Source organism: Rhodamnia argentea, chromosome 3 (genome assembly GCF_020921035.1).
Source record: "Rhodamnia argentea isolate NSW1041297 chromosome 3, ASM2092103v1, whole genome shotgun sequence".
Taxonomy (NCBI): Eukaryota; Viridiplantae; Streptophyta; class Magnoliopsida; order Myrtales; family Myrtaceae; genus Rhodamnia; species Rhodamnia argentea.
In genome coordinates, this window is record NC_063152.1 from 11,853,889 (window position 1) to 11,875,987 (window position 22,099).

The window sequence follows — 22,099 nt, forward strand, 5'->3', positions numbered from 1 at the left end:
GTTTTTTATACTTCTTCCCTAATTTCTTTCTAACATCTTATTTTTCCTGTATTCACCTTTTTTTTTTTGTGGCTTTGAATATAAATAATGTAGACATTCACACATGGTGTCTTGTAACTAGGGATACGACACCGGCAAGTCGGTTATAAGACATTGTACAAAGCATAAGTTAATACCTCTAGAGTCGAAACTCCGATGACTCACTCCAAGCATGAGATGCTACTATATCTACCTATTTAGTAGTAACCAATTGAAATTGACGTAAAGTCTACTTTTTTCACTGTCATCCTCCTAAGTTGAACGAAAATATTTTTCTTTCCCGCATCCCCGGCTCTCGAATTTTACGTCCCGTAATCCAGACAAAATAGTTTTAGGACCTAATTAGATCCAAACCCTCTCATCTTTGTTTATAGTTTGCATAAAAGTTGAGGATTCGACCTCGAATTGAGTTGAAAACCACCACCGTGAATGAATAGTTTTTATGAGTTTACAAGTTTTTCTACATGAATTGTACCTCTAGTTCTAAACCATACGTGTGGAATGCTATCATAATTCTCAAACCTTAACAAATTCTAAAACATTCTCTAAAAAAGAAAATATGCAATCAGAGTCATACACTACTCAATTGATACAATTAAGTCCTAAATTTTTTGGTAAAAATGTAATTGAGTTCCAAAATTTATGTTGAAAGTTGCAATTTAAGAATGTCACGTAGGCAATTTGTGAGTGGCATATAGTTAATTTTGGGTACCGTTTATTGAAAGGAGCTAGTTACGTTTTTAGAAAATGTTTAGCACTTAATTGAACCAATCAACAAATGTAAGCTTTGGTTACGTTCCAAAAAGTTAAAACTTTTATTTATCTCGTTGCCATGTTTTAACCCATAAGTTTCACAAGAGTGAATTGGTCATAAAAATCAACTTACGCCTATATCATCTATTTACATGATTGTATATTTAAAATATATGTAGTTTTCAATAGAATATGTCTATGTCAAACAATCGATTTATTTCATTGGATAATAAATATGATGATTTAAAGAAATCTCGTGCAATGCGTGACAAGGCCTAATCATATTGCACATTTTAATCTCGTCTCATACTCACACGTGTTACGTAGATGTATGATTAGTGAAAAATGGAAAAGTTACCTTTTTGCAATGTTATACAACTCCGGTCATCGAATTACTTACGAAAAATGAAAATATTAAGAACATCGAGCCTATGTTTCTCTTTTTTTTTTTTTTTTTCTAAATGACTATTTCTTTTATATTGATATTGGATAATAATTAATCCGGATTAGCTAGCGTTAGGATTGAATTACTTACATGTATTATACTTAGATAAGTTGAACGGAGAATGGGAGAAATGATGACTGAGGAGCCTGCGAGCCCCTCTTGATCATACTCGCCATCTCTCTCTCTCTCGCGCGCGCGCTCGCTCCGCCCTCGGCCTCCGCCTCCTCCGCCGCCTCCTCCGCCTTCTTCTTCGTCCAAGTTTCAGTCTTTTCAGCTTCTATGGGGTCGCCTGAACTGTATTTTAAGGTAACGCTTTGCTGCGCCATTGTTTGGTTTGTCTTGATCACGTTTTACCTGTTGTGGCGTGAACTCAAATGTTGTTTGCTCCGGATTCGCGGTGTAGCGGGACATCGCTGTCCTTCAGTACCAAAATCAGAAGCTCGTGCAGAAGTTGGAGTCGCAGAAGGTCGAGCATGTCGCTCTCGAGAGCAAGTTGTCGCAGCTGACGGAGAAGCAGCTTGGGTACGATTCTAGGCTCGAAGTAGCCAAAAGGTCTTGGGAAGAGGTTGCCTTGTCTATCTTCTCTTTCACTTAGGGTTTTCGGGTTCTCTTTTCTTTTCTTTTTTTTGGGTGGGCTGTGCTATTGTTCTTGAATGTGATCATGGACTTCATTTTGTTGTATGACAGCTTGTTAGTGATTTGGAATTATGTTCGGTTGGTGTGAGAGAGGCGGGCAGAGCCGCCGTTGGTCGGAATGTTGAAAGCCCGTCTAATTCAAAAGGTTTGGATGATGTCGTTGTCCGTTGATGCTATATTGTTGATGAGATGGATGCTTTTGTTTGTCAGTTACAACTAGGTGATATGTTTTCACAATTTTGTTGGTAGTCCATTGTTGTCGATGCATATAAAGCATTCGAAATGCAATAATACGCGACTTAGGGAAAGGTTCTCTTCTCCAGTTATGATGACCCCTGATGTCTCCTGCTTGCATCTCATATTCGATACTTGTTAAATTGTCTTCCATGCTGGTATTAGATGAGGATCACCTGTTGCTCGAGGACATTTTTCTTAGCCAAATCACAGAGACAGGTGTGACCGGAAGTTCCTCCGTTGATAGCTGTTTAAATTATCCACATGATGATCCACAAATAGCTTCAGAGAAGAATGTGAAGACAATATTACGTAATATAGCATTGGCTATTGATGGCCTTTATCATGAGAAGGAGAGGGTGCATTCTGCTGTTTTGGATGAACTTCCCCAAGATGGTACTTATAGAGTATTTTTGTATGTTTTTTCTGGCCTTTTACTGGGGATGTACGTCAGTGTCTTCCTTATTCTTGTACTTCTCTAGCCCCAAAAAATTGACACAGGTTTCTTCCCTTTGTTAGATTCATGTAGACAGAGGACATCCATGGATTTGGCGGTGCAATTGAAGAATTCAAGAGTGTTTCTTGGTGAAATTCATTTGAAGCACAGGGTTTTGGCAAGGGAGTTGCAGAGCCATCGAGATATTGATGCGAAAAACAAGGCTGAGCTTAAACGTCTGAAAGGTACCCATGGCAATTCTTGCTTGAACATTTAATTCAGATGAAATGTAATATTACATGGCAAATCTAGTATTCTGTTTTGTCATTATGTTTCTCGAATATCTGTTTTTTTCCCTATTTAGTTGTTATCTATGTCATTACAGTATCATCACGTTTATTTCTAGCTCAAACCGCACCACTTAGGTGATGCCTGGCTGGTCATATGCCCTAAATTCATGCAAAGAAGGATTTTTTTTGTAGCATAGTATTGGAGCCACGATCTGCCCCAATTTTATGTTGCCTGTGAGGTTCCCCGTTCGTCAATTACACATTTTGTTGTCACTACGGTTTGCCCATGAGAAGAAGTGTTAAGTATCCCGTCACTTGTCCATGGGGTTTCGTTAGATCTTGTATTTACGTACTTTCCCTCCACCCATCACCTTGAGCTTAAACTTGACACCAATATTGACTACTAGAGGGTAAACATAGATCCTAGAGAGCGAGGACAGAAAGAAGGGGATTGGGTTTGGGTTTAAGCTATACCTTTACTCCTTGGGTTTCAGAATCCATATCTTCAAAACCAATTCGACTTTGTTGATGACCAGGAGGTCAACTCTCCTCAACAATCGACTGATGCAGCCCTCAAGATCATGTAAGTTTTTTTGTGGCCAAAAAAAGTAATGCTATTGCCACGTTGCAATGAAGATGGGTCATTGCATCGACCAACAACTCAAATAAGAGTTCTATAAGGATTAGGGAATTAGCAGTATCATCTAGTAAGGTTTGAGTTTTTTATTTGCATATCATTAAGTTTTTGTCTGTACTTGGAATATGATAATTAACTTGGTGTAGGATTTAAGAAGAGTTCGCGTATATGGTATAATACTATTGACTCGAAAGTAGATGTTGATTATCGAAATTTAGCAATTTTATTGCTTTTGAATTGGGTGATGCAATACTTCTCTTGCTAGTGATGCTTAAAAAGTCCTAAGTTTGATGCCTAAACAAACTTAGTTATTTGGAGTTATTCTTCGCAAGATAAACGCGAGCTTTCTACTTCGGGACTCGTCGTTCAATAATGTAGGACAAAAAAACCAATTTAGTGAATCTGATTTGCTAGACGATTCAAAGAGACAATTGCAACTAACAATAGCTCAAAAGGAGTAGATTGTAGTCAGGCATCAAAAGCAGAACTTTCTAAGTATCACACCTAGGCTTTCTTAAGCAACACAATTAAGAAAAGAATTGCATGACAAAATTAAAAAGCAAAGATTTTTGCAAACCTCAAGAATTCATCGACTCTACTGAAAGAAAGAATTACAACCATACGTAGAGACTCGTCCAAATAATGCTACTGCTAGTCGAAATGGGAAACCTAAATAAAAAACAACCATCCTAGTTAGAACGGAATCTGGAATGATGATTATCTGCTTTAGTTAGGAAGCAGAATTGTTTTGAAATTCTACCACAATTAGAAACCTGCCATATAAGACTATATATTTAAGTCGGAGAAGAATCCTAATTGATTTAGGACTCTTATTTGAGTTATGAATTGAAGCAACAGTTCCTCTTCAGCAAAGCCTCGATAATTTAATATGCTTAAAAATGTTGATTTGATCAGTTGCGTGGGCTGAATCACAAACTCACGTGGTTATCTTGCTGTTCATATGGGGTGGAGACCCAGAGACGAGGAAGGGTGTGGTAAGCAACTTATTGCTTCGAGGAGGCCTAGGCCCTCAAAGGATCACTAGGTTACTGCTCTCTAGAATTTGTTTACAGTGGTGTCACAGTCTTTATCATACTAGCAAGTAATGAGATCAGATTGTGTTCCATAAGAGTATCTCAATGTGGATAGCAAGAGTTGGTCGTTCTTAATTTGATTCTGATGAGCATGTGTCATTTATTTGTACCTAAGTGAAACTTTGGCGGCACTAATCTCTAGGATATTTTCTTTTTGGGTTTCATCACTGATCAGTTCAAGTGTACGAACTTCGAATTCTGGTTGTCTTGAAGCTGTCCATTGGAGAAATTAAGTTTGAGACCTTTATGCGGGCTTCCTGTTACATTTGGTGGGTTTCCTGTCATTAATTGATTAGATCTTCTGGTTTGAATTCACGCGTCTGGTTATAAAGACTGGGTATCCGATCTTCTTTTTTCAATTTGCTCTTCTGGTTTATAGACACTGGACTTCTGAATTCTGAATCTACAGCCTGGTTTTTCTGATGAATATCTAGTGTCCATTGAAATCATTACTCAACTTGTCACTTGTACTTCCTAACGCCTTCTTGTTATTCTGATCTGCAGTAGATTGAACACTTTTTTAGTTGCTAATGTAGCTTAGACGCATGAAGAAATCTTAGTTCCTGAGGGTGTCGTCATTGTTAAAATACAGGGGATCGGTATTTTTATCCTTTTGATTATGACAAAACTTAAATGAAGCTTAGAAACAATTAGCAACAAATAGCATTTTCACTATTTCTGCGCCTTGTCCAGACGACTTGGTTATTAACGAGGGCCCTCACTGTTTTCCTGATGTGCTTTCTTCCTGAACAAAACATTAAGCTTGTCCAATGGCTAAATTCTCATCTGAATCGATAAAAGATTTACATGAATCTCATGCTTTGGTTTTAAACCTTCTTTTATACAGGGGAATTGGAGAGCACCATTTCTGAGTTGGAAGAAAGTCATAATAAGCTGGCTACTCTTAAAGTTACAAAGGATTCAATAAAAGGGGTGTCTTTCCCTGTTTTGAACTTTGGAAATAAGCATACTCCAAGTGACAAAGTTAGAGATAAACAGAGGGATCTTCAAGAGATGGAGTCCATTCTCAAGGAGCTACAGGTTGGCTACCTTTTTTTTCCCCGAGTCTCTTCTAGCTTAATTTGAATAGCTGAGTAGCTGACTTGATTGAGGCTCATCAGGACCAAGCAGCATCTCAACTGGAAGAGTTAAAAGCCCTTTATGAAGAACGAGTGAAGATACTGCAACAGCTGCCGACATTGCAGGTCAGCTTCTACATCAGTCCCAAGTGAAATTCCTTTTTTCTATCTAAAGAATTTCTCATGTATTGTGTTTATATGGATAGAATAAGATAAAGAACTTGAAGTGCGTTTCCTTGTCTCAAACCTTCATGTCCCTGAAAGACCAATTGGAGATATCTAAATCAGAAGTTTTGCGCTATCAGGCCTTGTACGAGAAACTGCAGGTTGTAAAGTAATTTCTTTTCCATTGTGTTTTTTTTTTTTTTTTGCAAGGATTTGTTTACAGAACTTATGTACCTTTCTTTTCGGAAATTGCAGATGGAGAGAGGGGGTCTTTTCTGGAGGGAATTGGAATTGGGTATAAAAACTGACATAATTGATGCTTACAAAAGATGTTCTGCAGTTGCTGATTCAAGGATGATCGAGCTGGAGGCAGAAGTAAAAAAGCAGATGGAGGATAGAAACATTATTGAAACTAAACTGAAAGAGGCACCAAAAGAAGCAGGTTGTTGATGATCTCGCATGTCATCTTGATCTATGGTACTGTATATATATGAACTCATAGACTCATTCTTGATTCATTTTATATGACCCTTTTAGGAAGACAAGAGGTTATCAATGACTTTAGAGCTTTGGTCTCTTCATTCCCAGAAGAAATGGGAGCAATGCAAAGTGAATTGAGCAAGTACAAAGAGGCTGCTGTGAACATTCATTCGCTTCGAGCTGATGTGCAGTGTTTTTCTCATGCTCTTGACAGGATGGTAGTTATCATATTTGCATTATTTCCAAATTCTGTTTGGTGCAGCAAGGGTGCTAAAAATTGTTCTATCTTTTCAAACAGGTAAAAGAATGTGAAAGATTATCTGGGAGATCTGCTAGTGAAGTTGCTGAAATAGAAAAGTTGCAAACTGTGGTATGGTGCTTCTCTGTTCATTCAATTTGTGTTTACTTATTTTACTGTTTTTTCCTGTTCTTTCTCGTACAGTTTATGCACCAAAACTAGTGGACATGAGATTTCTAAGGAAGGTGCAAGTCATCTTCCTCAGAGAGTCCGAGAGGTTGCTAGTTGAGATTTTTATTTTATTTTATTTTGCATCTCCCTTTTTGGAAAGAAGCATCTAATTGTCAATAGTCAAATCAAGCTGATGGTCATTTACATCAGGTGTGTCTAGATAGACTTTTAGTTTTTGCTTTTGCTTAATCCAAATATTGTACCTCACGATCTTTTGCATTTTTTTTAACATTCGAAACTCCTAAAACGTTCACACAGTCAATTGTTGATGCAAAGATTCGCATGTAATTTTTTATATCCTTCTGAAAACTGGATAATATTTTAAATTTTGGTGGGAGAAAAAGTACTTTTTGCTTATTTGTAAGTGTTAAGAAACAGGCCCTTCATATTGTTCCTTGGACTATTGCTAGCATTATATTATCAAAGCAATTATCAGCAAGCGATAGTTCTGACATACTCCCAACCGAGTGGAAGGCTTTCTGAGTCAGACTATGTGGTGTGTTGATTCCATTCAACTGTTGGATGACTTTTCCCCTTTTATGTCACCCTTGGGATGTTGATGCTGCAATTACCGGAACTGATCACATTAAGAGACGTGTTTCCTAAGGTTCTTGCTATGCCTTCATCTATGAATGAACTCTGCCAAAAAAATTGCCAGAGATAGGGTTTCTGCTTCACTGGTGACTGCTGGAACTGCAGTTTACTGAAAAGGAAAAACCTAATTTTTTATATTAGCAGATCCTATATTCATGCAACTGTCTTTGATTTACAAAGGCGAGCACATAGGTGACTTGATTAACCTCCTGCAGAAAAAAGCCTCTTGGAGAAAATAGACATCATTACTGCATAGTACCATAAATTTGCATTTCTTCAATGTTACTCTGAAATATGAACTTTTAACAGTCTGTAAGCATCTAATCTCAATGCAGGTTCAAGATGTGGAGGGAAGTATTCTGGAGCTGAAGCTAATTTTGGAAATGTATAGACGTGAATCCACTGATTCAAGGTTAAGACTTTACAGGGCAAACATCTATTTTCTATTTCATTGCATATCTGTGCATTGGACTTCTTTAATGTGCAACACTACGACTAATTTTATCTTTAAGATTTCTTTCTTCCTTCTCCTTTCTCATTCTTATGATGAATTGAGTCAGCATTGAAATATGTATTTTACGTTAAATGTTCAACTTCATATCTTTTGTTTATTTTTTCAATAGTACGCTTGATAAATTTTGTGAGGAATGGTTCGTGTGTGAGTTGGGTTTTGCATTTGTTGTTTAAGCAGTGTCCTTCTTTTTTTCTTTTGCCAAGTTTCAAATTCATAAAAGAGTGCCCATTGAGCAGCTTCAGCTATTAGTTACAGGAAGTGCCAGACCATGAAATGTCTGTGCTTCTGGACAGGCTGTTCCTCAAATTGACACCTCCCAAACAATTTGTTAGTCATAATTATAGAAATTCCTTGATTGGATAAATTGACCCTACAAAATTTTGAATTTTGAGCCCACATGACTATATTATAATCTTTGACCATTTTTTTACATGCTAATCTTAGAAAACAAATATCCATTTGAAGTGAACAAAGAGGCCCAAAGTTAAGGATTGATAAACATGCTCAAGCCTAAAACTGAATAAATACAAGGAAAAGGGGAAATAAGCAGACATAGTAATGTTGAAAAAGGCTAAAACTGACTGTCAATTCTTATCTTTATTTCTTTTGCACAAACAGTAGAGGACAATGGTGAAAGAAGCAGAATTATATTTGACATTCACTTTTTATAAACTTGCTTATCCTGAATTTGCTGCACCCACTGACAGATTCACTACTGCTTTCAGACGGTATCTGATGCCTTAATATTTTTATTTTGCTGCAGGGTAGTAGCAGAAGCCAAGGATTCAGAATACAAGGCATGGGCTCAAATTGAGAGCCTGAAGTCCTCTCTAAATGAGCACCACTTAGAATTACGTGTCAAGACTGCAATTGAAGCTGAGGCATTGTCCCAGCAGACACTTGCTGCTGCAGAAGCTGAAATTGCTGACCTGAGACAGAAATTGGAAGCTTCCAAAAGGTTTTGCTTTTTGGTGTCATGGAATACTTTTTATCTTCCTAGTACCACCTGAATTACTAACCATCTGCTTTATCTTACATGATTGTCTGATTATGACAATTGTTTCAATTGTGTTCATCGGTACATAATCACCTTCAGATATATTATGAGGTTGCTTGCTGCATATTCAGCAGGTTAATGTACAGTTGAACAAGCCTCAGATATGTCTCAGATTTCAGGGTTTTGAGTGATTGCATGCTGAACATTGTAAACAACAAATGATTCTTGTCTAACCTTAAGTAGAGGTTACCTTTCTTTTGCACTGAATATGACCATCTGCAACTTTGTCTAAGATCTTGCTTTAGTTGTTACAAATAATAATGTCCAGGTGAATGTGATAATTTGTAATGTCGATCTAATGGTTTCAGGGAGATTTCTCAGCTTGCTGATGTATTGAAGTCCAAAAATGAAGAAAACGAGGCGTATTTATCAGAAATCGAGGTTAAGTTAATTTTGCTAAATTAGAAATCGATATTTTTCTTGAAAAAACTATGCACGGGATGCAAGCACTTGGTGTGTGTGAGCCCCTGGATTAGATGGTCTCACTTGCACTGAGTGTACGCAGTAATGATTACTTTTCTTCTTATTTTTTGTTTGTCTGAGATTTTCTCTTCCTCAGTCAATTGGACAGGAATATGATGATATGCAAACTCAAAACCAGCATTTGTTGCAGCAGATTGCCGAGAGAGATGACTACAATATAAAGGTGAATAATCTGTCTGAATTTCTGTGTGTTATGTCTCGTGCACACTTTCGGGGCTTGTATTTTTCATGCATTTTTTAATCATGAATTGATATTTTAAGTGTTAGTTAACTTGCATGCTTGTTGGTAAGTAATCCTCGCTTAGAAATAGAGGATTCTCTCCCCTTATCTGGTGGGACACTTTCAACAATCATGCTGTTGTTTGATGACTTCGAGTAGTTGAGAGAGAGAGTTGTGTTTGGCATAACCAGGGCGTCATTGATTGGCTATGTCAGGGAGGGAGGGAAGGAATAATTGATGTTGCATGTGTGAAACCTCAAAAAAATCGAGCAATCTAAGTAACAACAATAAATTTCTGGGTCAAACCCAAGCACAGACAAATACAATGTCCAAACCTGCTGTCATGTTTCATTCATGAATCATGAATCTCTACTAGTGATTCCATGCTTACAAATTAGTTTAGAAGGCTAGCCAATTTAAGTGGCACATTCTTCTCTAATGTCAGTCCACCACTGATGGCAGTTTAGATGGTGCTCAGTAGCTGCTACATTTGACTACATTTCGTTTTTTAATGGACTTCAAGCAGCAGATTACCTTCTGCTGAAAAGAGAGTATCAATAATCAACTACTTTTATTCATAGCACGTGCTTCCAATGCTCTTTGTGAAAGCTGGAGTTATCCCAAACTCAGCTTTAGCTGTCACATAACTACTAAAAAAGTTCACTGGGACTCGGAATAAATAATTACTGATTCATGGACCATCTTCTACTTGGAAAACAGCCATATCAATGTTTTTTTTTTTTTTTCTCTGCTGTGTTTTTGGTTGCGTTAGGAACAGTGCTTGTACTCGCCTGCTTGGAAGATCCGTATTCAGTCAGCATTCTTTTGTTTGCGGCCTAGAAATCTTCATCTTCTTTGTATTCGTTACTCTGAAAAGCTTCCATGCCGCCAAACATGCTGAAGAAGCCTTTTGGCCCATCTGAGCATATGATAGATCAGCCCACCATGACAAAACGATTAAATTTAACATCTTAGTTGCTCATTGCTTTGGTTTATCTGATCAGCTTAACAATGCGTTGAACGATGATCTTAACTTGACAGGAAGCTGAAGCTGAGAATTAAAACTTGCCACAAATATGTACAATGTTGTATAAGGCTACAAGCCTATGTGTTCCTGATTTTTTTTTCAACTATGTATTCCTGATTGGCTTCAAATATTTATCGAATGGGTACTCGTCTTTACACCTGCTCTAATTTTTTCTTGTTTTCTGGTCTATTTTAGCTTGTGTTGGAGGGTGTTAGGGCACGCCAGGGGAGAGATTCTATATTGGCAGAAAAGCAAACTTTAGTGAGGGAGATTCAGTTGGCCAATGCATCTGTTGATTTTTTGAACATGAAGGTTGTGAGGGTAGAAGATCAGGTACTTCTTCAAGCATTACAGTGGCATCTCTTATTGGGGCATGCATCAAATGATCAAAGAATCTAAGGATGCCTGTTTTGCAGCTGAATATTTGTACAGAAAAGGTTCAGAAGCTTGCAGAGGATCGATTGCAAGGCTCAAATGCCCTGGATAATACCCAAAAGAGATTGTCAGATGTTAGAAAACTGTCTCACCAAATAAGGGAGTCGCTGGAGGAGCTTCAATTAAAAGTTGACAGAAGTCGAGGGACTGCGGGAGAGCTCCAGGTGGAGCTTGAAAGGGAACGGTAATGAACTGCGCTGTGTCCATCATCATTTTCAGCATGCTGGTTATCTTAACTCCATCTTCTGATGGCATGATCAGGTTCAACAAGAAGAGACTAGAGGAAGAATTAGAAGTTGTTAGGAGAAAGGCTATACATCTTCAAGCACAGAAAGTGACCCCAGTTGTGGAAAAGCTTCAAGAGGAACTTAGAGGATACAGAGAAATCCTTAAGTGCAGCATTTGCCGTGACCGGCCTAAAGAGGTAAATTTTTGGTCCATAATCGCAATGAAGAATAATCCAGCTGACATGTTAATGAGAATAAAAGGTTAAAAGTTTATGATTCATACTGAAAAAATTGTAGGTGTAATCTGCCACAACAGTGTCGTTATCAATCTTTATAATCTCTGTACTCTTACATTGCTTTTGATTAGTAGCTGGAAGCGAGTGTTTTGTCAATCTAACCCCATCTCTAGACTGTAGAGTATGTTAACTCTATAAGTGGGCTCTAGGACTGGGATATGCCCAAAAAGAGTTTGCCATCTTCTTTTGTTGCAGGAAGTTCCATCCCCTATCCTGCTGCATTTGAAATCTTACTTTTGATATTTGTTTTTAAATCCTCAGGTTGTCATCACGAAATGCTATCACCTATTCTGTAACACCTGCATTCAGAACTTAACAGAAACTCGTCATCGCAAATGCCCATCCTGTGGGGCTAGTTTCGGGCCTAACGACGTCAAGCCTGTTTATTTCTGACACAGCATTGGGAGACTTGCGCTGCAAAAACTATTGTAGTGAATGATCCGTAACCGCTTGAATACCCAAGAAGGCGATACCAGAAGTTTGCTCGGTCACTTGTCTTGTTTTGGCAAGTTCTTGTAAATATCTAACTGCTAAATTGCTCATTCTTGCTGAGCACCATTGCTTCTTTTGGTTCTCACCGTTAGGACCAGAGCTGGTCTTTTGGCTTCCTTGAGCACATTCACTTTTTAAATTCATTACCTTCAGGATCTATCTAATGTGGGATTGACTGCGATTATTGCGATGTGTAACCGTGGTTAATTTTAAGTCAGACACCAGAGCAGAAACAGGCATGTTTGGAGAGAGAGGAAGGGATAGTACATTCATCATTGTCAATAGTAGCTTGGATTCCCTTCCCTTAAGTTTTATATTGCGCAATCAAGTTCTCCGAAATTTTTTTAATTTGTGTGCTCTATTACTTCGTATTCCAGTTGTAACTAATACTGTCGAAATAGGGGTTTTTTTTCTCCCTTTTCAGGCGGGTTGTTTGCTAATTTTGTGATCATTTGATAGTTGGACATAAATTTAGAGGACCAATTGTACAAATCAAGGACTTGATTGAACGAAAATAAAAGAGGATCAGATTCCATTGACATTAAAACCAAACAAGACGAGCGATGCATCTATAGATTGCAACCAACTTGTGCGCACGCGCGAGCGTGTGGATCGACTTATTTCACATAGGCTCTACCTCAAAATCATTTCGAATGATCCGGAGGTATAACCCCTCAGGGGAGTGATCATTTCGCGGTCAGCAATGCTCATGAAGCACGTTGTTTCATTGGGTATAACCATAATTTACGAACCACTTTGATACAATCTGTAACGAATTGGTTGATCATATGCTTCTCCCGAAAGGAATGTTCCCAAGACAGTCTCGTATTCTGCATGAGGCTTGGGTGTCTCTCTCTCACTGGTAATAATTACTCTTCCAAAATATGGACACAATTTTGAAATATGTCTTAGCAGACATTAAATAAGATTCAACACGCATCCGACAACACTCGTTAACAAAACTCACACGTCGAATTGTGCCAAATTCTTTCCGAAGCGAATGCTTAGGAATATTCCATTCTTGTAGCAGTCACCGCTTCGGGTCCTGTCCCTCTGCAATTTCCGGCCTCATACTCTAGGTGTGCCATGGGGGAATATTTATGTGATAATGGAATGCACGCATTAATAATCTATGATGATCTTAGTAAATAGGCGGCGGCATATCGACAAATGTCGTTATTGTTATGCTGACCGCCAGGCCGTGAAGCTTTCCCAAGCGATGCTGTACACTGGCATTACCACCATCCAAATCTCCTTCTCATGATGATCAACCAAACCAAACAAAGTTTGAAGGGGAACATTGCAGCTGCAGGGACCCGGGACGGGTTGGTATCCGTCACTGTGCAAGGCGTTGGATCCAAGCTTTCTGAAGTCGATACATCACCAGAGTCGCAAAAGCCTATACTTGTGGCTCCAACTTCTACGGTCCGTCCCACCACTTAGATCTCACCACGTGCCCACCACGACATGCGCCGTGGCGCGACCTGGCGCCGCCCAATTGATGGGAACATGACCTCATCGATTGGAGTGGTTGGTTCGAACCTAGGAAAACGACGTTGATTGGCCCTGTCATTTGACACCCATTGGTTGAGCCAGTTTTGGAGGATCTCCCGCCACCAATCCACGGCCATGTGGGTCTTTCTAGGAGCTTTAGGAGGAGCTTACTGGAAATTATTGTCAGGCCATACTACTGGATTATGAAAAGAAAAATCCATTGGAAATAAGAACTCATTTCATCCAAAATATACACTTGATTGATACATCAAATTTCCCAAATGCCCACTTACAATTTAGCGAATTTCAACGAATATTGAAAGGTTTAATGGGACCACAACCAACTATTTTAAAAGCTTAAGCTATTAGATGAAAGCTTGAATATAACAAATATAGCCTCCTCATTTAGTCAGTAAGTTTCTATTCAATTTGCACGTTAATTTGTAAGCACAAACTGCTCTTCGATCTCTCTATAAGTTGGGCAGGAACTGAATAGAGGCGAATATATCTAGTCAGTAAGTTTCGAAGACCCAATAAGCCGATTGTCATCTTCCAAAGCTCTACAAGTGGTGGATATCTATAAGTCCAAAAGTGGTGTTAACTTATATTTTCCAATTATTATCTCTCGAACATTTGGTCACAGTCCAACTATGAGTCAATAAGGACAATTAAGTAGAAAAAAATTGTGATAAGTACATTAAAAATCCTAAAACTTGTAAAGTACTCAATTTCTAAAGAGTGCTATCAACTAGAAATTTATCAAAAAAAGTGCAATCAAGTCATAAAGTCGATATTGCGATTTTCCCTCCAACTTTTGGTTCTCTCTCTCTCACAGCTTGAATTTGGAGTTTTCTGTCTATATTCCAGTCCCTGTAATAACAGGAGCCATTTCCAAAGCTCTTCTCCACCACTACTTATATTCTACTACTCAAACTGTATCATCTTCCAAGTGCTGTCCACATATTGCCTCTACATTCTTCCTTGTGATTTGCTTTCTCTTCCTTACTTTCTTCTTTTTGTTTAGGTGAATGGTCTGGCTGAGCTTAGAATTTCCTAGAATTTATGAAAGCCAACACTGCAAGTAAATTAACAGCCATTTACATTCTCTAAATTAAGGCACAACCATTTGACACATCGATTGCTATGTTTAGAATCCTGAGAAATCACCCAACGATTTCCTGTGGAAGAAGTGGAGCACCCACAATTTGCTAATCTTAGGTTTTAATTTGCTAACAAGTCTGGTGTTCTGTTCATTAGAAATTTTGTCCTAGCTTCTTAAAACAACAATAAATAAAGATTGTCTCTGTAACCTGCCTTTTGGCAAGGTTCGAAGTCCCTTGGTCCCCCCCACAATTCTGCCCTTTCCCTCTCCATTTTTTCCTGGGAAATTATTTGGCGATTCCTCCTTGACCTAGATGAAGGGGAAGAGTCATCAAAATGGAGCCAGGACAGTGGCTTTGGTTCCAATTCAATAGATCCTCATCCTGACATTGGTGTCATCTTTCTGATTGGGTCTTGGATTTGAAGAGAGAATAGGGAGAGATAGAGGATGGAGAAGAAAGGTGCGACGTTGATGCATCGGTATGAGCTCGGGCGGATGCTAGGCCAGGGCACGTTCGCGAAGGTCTACCATGGGCGGAACCTGAAGACCGGGCAGAACGTGGCGATCAAGATCATCGACAAGGAGAAGGTGCTGAGGGTCGGCCTGATCGACCAGATCAAGCGCGAGATCTCCGTGATGCGCCTTGTGAGGCACCCCAACGTTGTGCAGCTCTATGAGGTCATGGCGAGCAAGACCAAGATTTACTTCGCGATGGAGTACGTCAAGGGCGGGGAGCTCTTCAACAAGGTGGCCAAGGGGAAGCTCAAGGAGGACCTTGCCCGGAAATACTTCCAGCAATTGATCGAGGCCGTCGACTTTTGCCACAGCCGCGGGGTCTACCACCGTGACCTCAAGCCCGAGAACCTCCTCCTCGACGAGAATGGCAACCTAAAGGTGACCGATTTTGGGCTGAGCGCTCTGTGGGAGTCCCGGAGGCAGGACGGGCTGCTCCACACGACATGCGGGACCCCAGCCTACGTGGCCCCGGAGGTCATCAACAAGAAGGGCTACGACGGGGCCAAGGCCGACATCTGGTCGTGCGGCGTCGTGTTGTTCGTTCTCATGGCGGGGTTTCTTCCATTCCATGATGCCAACCTCATGGAGATGTACAGGAAGATTAGCAAGGGGGACTTCAGGTGCCCTCATTGGTTCCCTCATGAAGTCAGGAAGCTGCTCTCCAAAATTCTTGACCCCAACCCCAGCACGAGGATCACTGTGGACAAAATCATGAACAATAGTTGGTTCAAGAAGGGGTTCAAGCGGTTCGAGCCCCCACCGTCCCCTCGGGTCGATAGCAGCTCAACAATGAAGGACATCCAGGCCGCATTCGAGCCGTTGGATCCAGATCCCGAATCGGAGAAGACGGCAGCAAAACCGCCCATGAGCCCGCTCAGGCCGGCCAGCTTCAACGCTTTCGACATCATATCCCTCTCGCAAGGATTCGACCTGTCCAACCTATTCGAGAAGTACGCGGACCAGAGGCCTGAGGCACGGTTCACAAGCACGCAGCCGGTGTCGGCGATCATGTCCAAGTTCGAGCAGCTGGCGTCGACGGAGCAATTCAAGTTCGAGAAGAACAATGGGGTGGTGAAGCTGCAAGGGAACAAGGAAGGGAGGAAAGGGCAGCTGGCCATAGACGCAGAGTTCTTCGAGGTCACGCCAAGCTTTTCAGTTGTGGAAGTCAAGAAAACAGCAGGGGACACATTGGAGTACAAGGAGTTCTGTGACCATGACTTGAAGCCTTCCTTGAAGGATGTTGTGTGGGTCTGGCATGGAAGTATGCCACAACAGTCTCAACCTGCTTAGATTTTCTTTCTTTCTCTTCTACTCAGATGAGCTAATTAGTTGCTCTAACAAGGAAAATGAACCAGGTCTCTCTCTCTCTCTCTCTCTCTCTCTCTCTCTCTCAACCATTTTTTTGTAGATTATTATGGCAAAATGGAACTCTATATTGGGGGTCAAACACCAGGGGCTTTTTGAGTTCTAACACCCAAGTTTATGCAAACTTATGTGATTATTTGCTTTCGCTCGGCTTTTTATCGATCTTTTACGCATCATAATTTCCATATGGCATTCACTTGAATGCCTAATTTAACAAAATTATTTCATTCATCCCCTGGCAAATGTCAGCTAGTAACTGGTCCTGGAAATTCGCATATAGGCTCTATTTATTTCGCGAAAAATGAATAATTTGAAATCTTAAAAATTATCGTTTGTATCGCTCACAAAATGAATGAAAAAAATAAATATTTTCATCATTTTTCAAAATTATTAGACATAAATTATTGTCAACGATAGAAATATTTTTCATCGACTAATTATTTTAGGCGATACAAGCGGTCATTTTTCGAAAAAAAAATATTTTTCAAATCATCTATTTTTTGTGAAATAAATGGAGCCATAGTTTCCTTGCTGTTGCAATGATCTTGCCAAAGATTGAAAGTCGCTCGTATTTTGTGAAATAATTGGTGAAAGAAATCAATTAACCAAGTTTCCTAAAAATCCTCTTCTAACATTTTTTTTTTTATGGCGTGTACAATCGCTTTTGATGCCAAGCACATAAATGACTTTTCTAAAAGAACCTATTGAAGGGTTTAAGTTTCTCTCCTGAACTTCTTACAGTCTTCTATCGTAGCAAAGCTCAAATGAATGTCGAGAACACGAAATGCCAAATGCTGGAAAAATACTAGCAATACCGAATTTAGCAAGTTATCGAACCCCGTGTCACCAAACGGGAAAATTACTAGAAAATTCGTAAAACCTATTATAAGGAGTCCAATTCCTTCCTAACTTCTTTAATTTGGCCAATTTAGACATAAACTTTGTGACGATTTGTCAATGTAGTTCTTCCAGCTAATTTTGATCGAAAATTGCTAAGTAGGATGGACGCTAGTCCTTTTACGTAGAACGACCAGTTGACATGGATGATTTTTATAATTATTTAAAATTTTCTATTCTTTTTACTTTTATCCTTTTTTTCTTCTTTTTTTTTCCCTTTCTTTTCTATCCTTTAATTTTTCTTTTTTTACTCTATCTTCTTCTGCCGATCGATGGCCACAAGCGAGAGTTGCCCTCGCCATAGGTCGACAAGGGTGTCACAACCCTTGCCCGTGGTCGGCGAAAGGAAATAAAAAAAATATATCAAGATTATATAAGAAAAGGAAAAAACTATCAAAATAATTATTTTCAGAAATTGCAACAAATTATCCATATCAACACTAACCATGCCATGTAGGATTGCCGATATTCCACTTCAACGATTTTCAGCATTTGTGAATTGTCAAAATGTTTAGGACTTAATTTGTCAAATTGAAAAATTCACCATTGAATTAACATCCAAACAGTAGGTTCATGATTTTTTTGGTAATTATCCTGTCACCATACCGCAAAAGAAAAATGACTATGATGCCCTATAATAGAATAAAAAAAGTGTTAAAGGCTATCATAAACTTAAGCTTTTTAGTTGAGGTAACATTGCTTGTTTACAAGGTTTATATGCAGAGTGCTACAGTATAAACACATACCTAAGGGATTTATATGCTTTTTATATTCATTCGGTCTCCATGCATTTATAACTTAATCCTTTTAGTTGGACATTTTAACATGGTATCAAAGTTAAGTTCTACCCAAAATTTAGAAGTGGACATTCTAACATATTGTATGCAAGTCACAATTTTTTCTAAAGGATCTCACTTTGATTAAACACCTATGGCAATATGTTGATGTCACATGAGGATAACTATCTAGATGATGATCAATTTGTACAATCTCAATCAAAATGTTGAAGCCCAACATCAAACTGGGCTTCCATTTTAATTTTCCAACAATTTTGCAATCCGGTGTTCAACTCGTTATGGATTTGCAAAGTGAACGATTTTTTTTTGGGGGCGCAGATATACTGAAAATTAGATTAACTTATTACGCTAATCGATTTACTAGCTAGCTCTAATCCATTCCACCTAAATTTTTTAATGGGTAGTTCTTTAACTGTTAACATTATGTCTCGAACTTATGTCCGTCATGATCATTTCCATATTTGATTCGGCAAAGTTTTCCTAGTTTGTCTACATATTTCTTCTTCCGGTCATTAGCTTCTCATCATGCGATTGATGCACGCAGAGCGGACATTCGTTAATGTGGCGGTGCACGAGAGATTTTCAAGGTATACCATCGTATCGTGCAATTACGATACTTGAAATTTGATCGCAACGAAGTGCCTTGAATATGTAGCCGTAAAACGTATTTGTACTTAGTAAAGTTCCATGTCATAAAGCTGTGCTGTACCATAGAAACGCCCGCATTACGACTTGTCTATATACGATCACATACGCTTGCACATATACATCGTTAAATCTATCACATAGATTGGAAAAGATATTTCTTTTCGGTTATTATTATATGGTTTCTAATCTAATTTTCTCTTGAGGTGGTGCTGGATTTTGTAGTCAAATTTGATCAATAGATTCTTTCACTTAAAATTTATTTCATGTAAAAAAAAATTAGCCTAGATAAATCATTGATTTTTTGGTTTGTGTATGTTGGGAAATTTATCGAATGGGATGAATAACAGAATCGGACTTTGAGGCCTGATAAAACTCTCTTTAAGGATTTATTTGCCCTACAACGTTGCTAATGGTTTCCAGCAAATATCCTCCAGATTACAACAAAGTCTCAATGAGAATAGTAAATAGCAATTCTGATATTTCTTTAAGATCTCTTTAAGAAACAATTGGAAATAGTGGTTGTATTTCTCTTGAAAGAAAAATCAAAAAAGGAAGATTAAGTTGTAAATATTCAACATAAACACTGAATATATATAATAGTGAAAACCTTTGTGAACAAACACGTTATTCTAAGAAGAACACAACTCTTCATAGCTGAACAGATATGACCTTTCAAAGTTGCATTCCTCTAAAATAATCGCTAAAGAGTAACCATCAAAGTGGGAGAACACACATCTTCGTTTGTTTTACAAACGAACTACCAACAATCTTCCACTTTGTTTGTAAAACAAAATAACAAAATAAAATTTCTCAAAAAATACAGCAAAAATTTCATCGGATTAATATACATAAATGAAGGTCTTCTTTGAGTTAAACCTTCATTTAGTGCAAGCATCTCAAAATTCTATAAAAGTGACAAACTCTATATAATAGAATCGGATATACCACGCATATACTAATTTATTGTTTCAACGAGAAGTTTATATTTGCTCAGCACTATTATGACCTTGTGCTTATACCTATTTCATGAGCTCTCTAGAAAGCAACCCTAGCTTTCGTAAGAGGCGGCAACACTCATAAGCCCATATAGGTAAAGTATTTACCACGTGTTTATGTTACTAATAAACTCATTGCTAAATAGTACTATACTTCATTAAGAATATAATTCAGCCTCTAAGCATAACAGACGATATTGACTTCTCATGTCCGAGCTAGTGTCAGCATCAAACAACCACTTTCAATAACTTGTTTTTACTCATTAAACCTTATAACTAATGATATACTGGTATTAGGTCAAGTTACCATTACCGGTGATTTTAAGTAAAGGGTTTCAGCCCCATTTCTTTTTAATTATCTTTACCATCTCTCTTGGTAGAATCATTGTAAAGGGATTGGCCAGAATCTTGCTTGACCTCACTTAAACAATTGTTATGGTACCATCCTGGATCAACTGTTTCACCTATTCACGCCTTATATTAATATGTCTAGACTTTTTATTGTAAGTGCTACTATAAGCTCTTGCCAAAATAGCCTAAATGTCATAATGAATAGAACTAGGAGGCATAGGACTAGGCTATAATTTGATGCCCATTAGCAAATTTTTAATCCACTCAGCCTCTTTTTCAGTTGCCACTAAAGCAATGAATTCCAATTCCATCGTTGAGTGAGTTATGCATGTTTGTTTCTTACTCGCCTAGGATACAACCCATCCACCTAATGTGAAGATCCATAAAAAAATGGAATATTTATCTCTCATACTAGAATCTAACTAGCATTTGTGTATCCTTCTAATATAGCTGGATAATTGTTACAGAGCAGTCCCAAATTTTTTGTTCTATTAAGATAACCAAAAATTCTGGTAATAGCATTCCAATGTTCTATATCTTGATTATTAGTATATATACTCAAATTACATACGGAAAAAATACTATCGGATCTTGTAGAATGCATCGCATACATCCAAGACCCTATAGCACTATTATATTCAAGTTGTGCTACTGCTCTACCAGTATTATAATTTAATTAAATATTAGTATCAAATGGAATATTCATTTTTTCAAAATCAAGATGTTTAAATTTATTTAACATCTTTTTAATGTAATCACTTTGGCTCAAAGAGTAACTCCCACTATTTTTTTTTTTAACTTTAATTCCCAAAATAGCATCTACTTTGCCCACATTTTAAATATAACACTGCCAATATATATATATAGACACAGTGCCACATTTTAGTTTCATTCACTCGGACCTTCATAACAACAAGACCTTCCTTGCTGTGGATTCTGACCATTGGAAACGATTACTGATTGCTCATTTGCTCTTGCCACACATTCCAAGAGTTCGGTCAAGACTGAGGGGACAGCTCTCCTTCAAGTACTCGAAACCGTCCGTTTGCATCACAGCCCTCAGATTCTCAGGCGTTGCCACAAATCTGAGACGCGACTTTCAACTGAAAAGCATTTGTGTTGCTCTGCCCAATGCCAAGGTAGTTGCTACGGCATTTATGGCAACATCTTGACAAAGATTGGCCTCACATTGACGTAGCAGCTTGAGTCCATCAAGGTCATACCTATCTGCTGCTGCAAGTAAATGCTGTGACATCAATGTTGAAGACTTGGAAGCCCACTTTGAATCCAGACCAGTAAGCTCTCCTAGATTAGGCAGAGAATCCAAGTATATAAGAGTAATTTCATCCTCCTTTAGCATAAACATGGGGTCGGAGTGAAACTCAGGCAACAAGAACATGAGAAATTGAGCATCGAACTCGAAATTCACAAGTGAAGATCCTAACAAACGCCAATTGGCTTAGCGGCCAATGCACCGACACGAAGCTATGCCACTCACCCCATTTCCAATTTCTGCACTTTAAATCTCACTTCACAAAATAGACGACACTCTAAACGAGAAATCAACATCCGTACGCAGTACCTACTTATCCGCTCGACCGATTGTAACATTAAATAAGCAATGCCAACACATTGATAGTGATACCCCACAACCTTCTCTGAGGAATAAATGGAAAGTAAGGCGTCCCATCCAACCACAATTATGGTCAAATCTTGCAACACACAGCAGTCAGAAATGCAGCAATGCTTGGACCTCGTTGACAGATTGGCTACTGCATCGACGACAGAACCATCGGTTATCGCCGAATATCGGAGCAAGGACCAATCGAAAA

At 38.5% G+C, this 22,099-nt stretch overlaps 2 protein-coding genes across 3 annotated transcripts; both read left to right on the top strand.

Moving 5' to 3' along the window:
* The first annotated feature begins 1,366 nt into the window (after positions 1–1,366).
* Positions 1,367–12,338, top strand: LOC115753775 (E3 ubiquitin-protein ligase BRE1-like 1). 2 transcript variants are annotated; one of them, XM_030692578.2, is made up of 19 exons: positions 1,367–1,543; positions 1,641–1,802; positions 1,925–2,018; positions 2,273–2,503; positions 2,627–2,788; positions 5,412–5,605; positions 5,686–5,769; positions 5,850–5,969; positions 6,064–6,250; positions 6,346–6,506; positions 6,587–6,658; positions 7,687–7,763; positions 8,629–8,823; positions 9,231–9,303; positions 9,482–9,568; positions 10,848–10,985; positions 11,069–11,271; positions 11,349–11,511; positions 11,872–12,338. In XM_030692578.2, the coding sequence occupies exons 1-19, from the start codon at positions 1,517–1,519 to the stop codon at positions 12,001–12,003; spliced, it is 2,562 nt and encodes an 853-aa protein (XP_030548438.1). In that variant the 5' UTR covers positions 1,367–1,516; the 3' UTR covers positions 12,004–12,338. The 2 variants fall into 2 exon arrangements, with proteins under 2 accessions (XP_030548438.1, XP_048131814.1); XM_048275857.1 differs by lacking the exons at positions 1,367–1,543; positions 1,641–1,802; positions 1,925–2,018 and having other exon boundaries at positions 2,309–2,503; positions 2,623–2,788.
* A 2,400-nt stretch (positions 12,339–14,738) lies between these two features.
* LOC115753767 (CBL-interacting protein kinase 5) lies at positions 14,739–16,724 on the top strand. The gene has a single exon (XM_030692558.2). It carries the CDS (start codon positions 15,146–15,148, stop codon positions 16,502–16,504), a length of 1,359 nt encoding a protein of 452 aa, XP_030548418.1. The 5' UTR covers positions 14,739–15,145; the 3' UTR covers positions 16,505–16,724.
* The last annotated feature ends 5,375 nt before the right edge of the window (positions 16,725–22,099 follow it).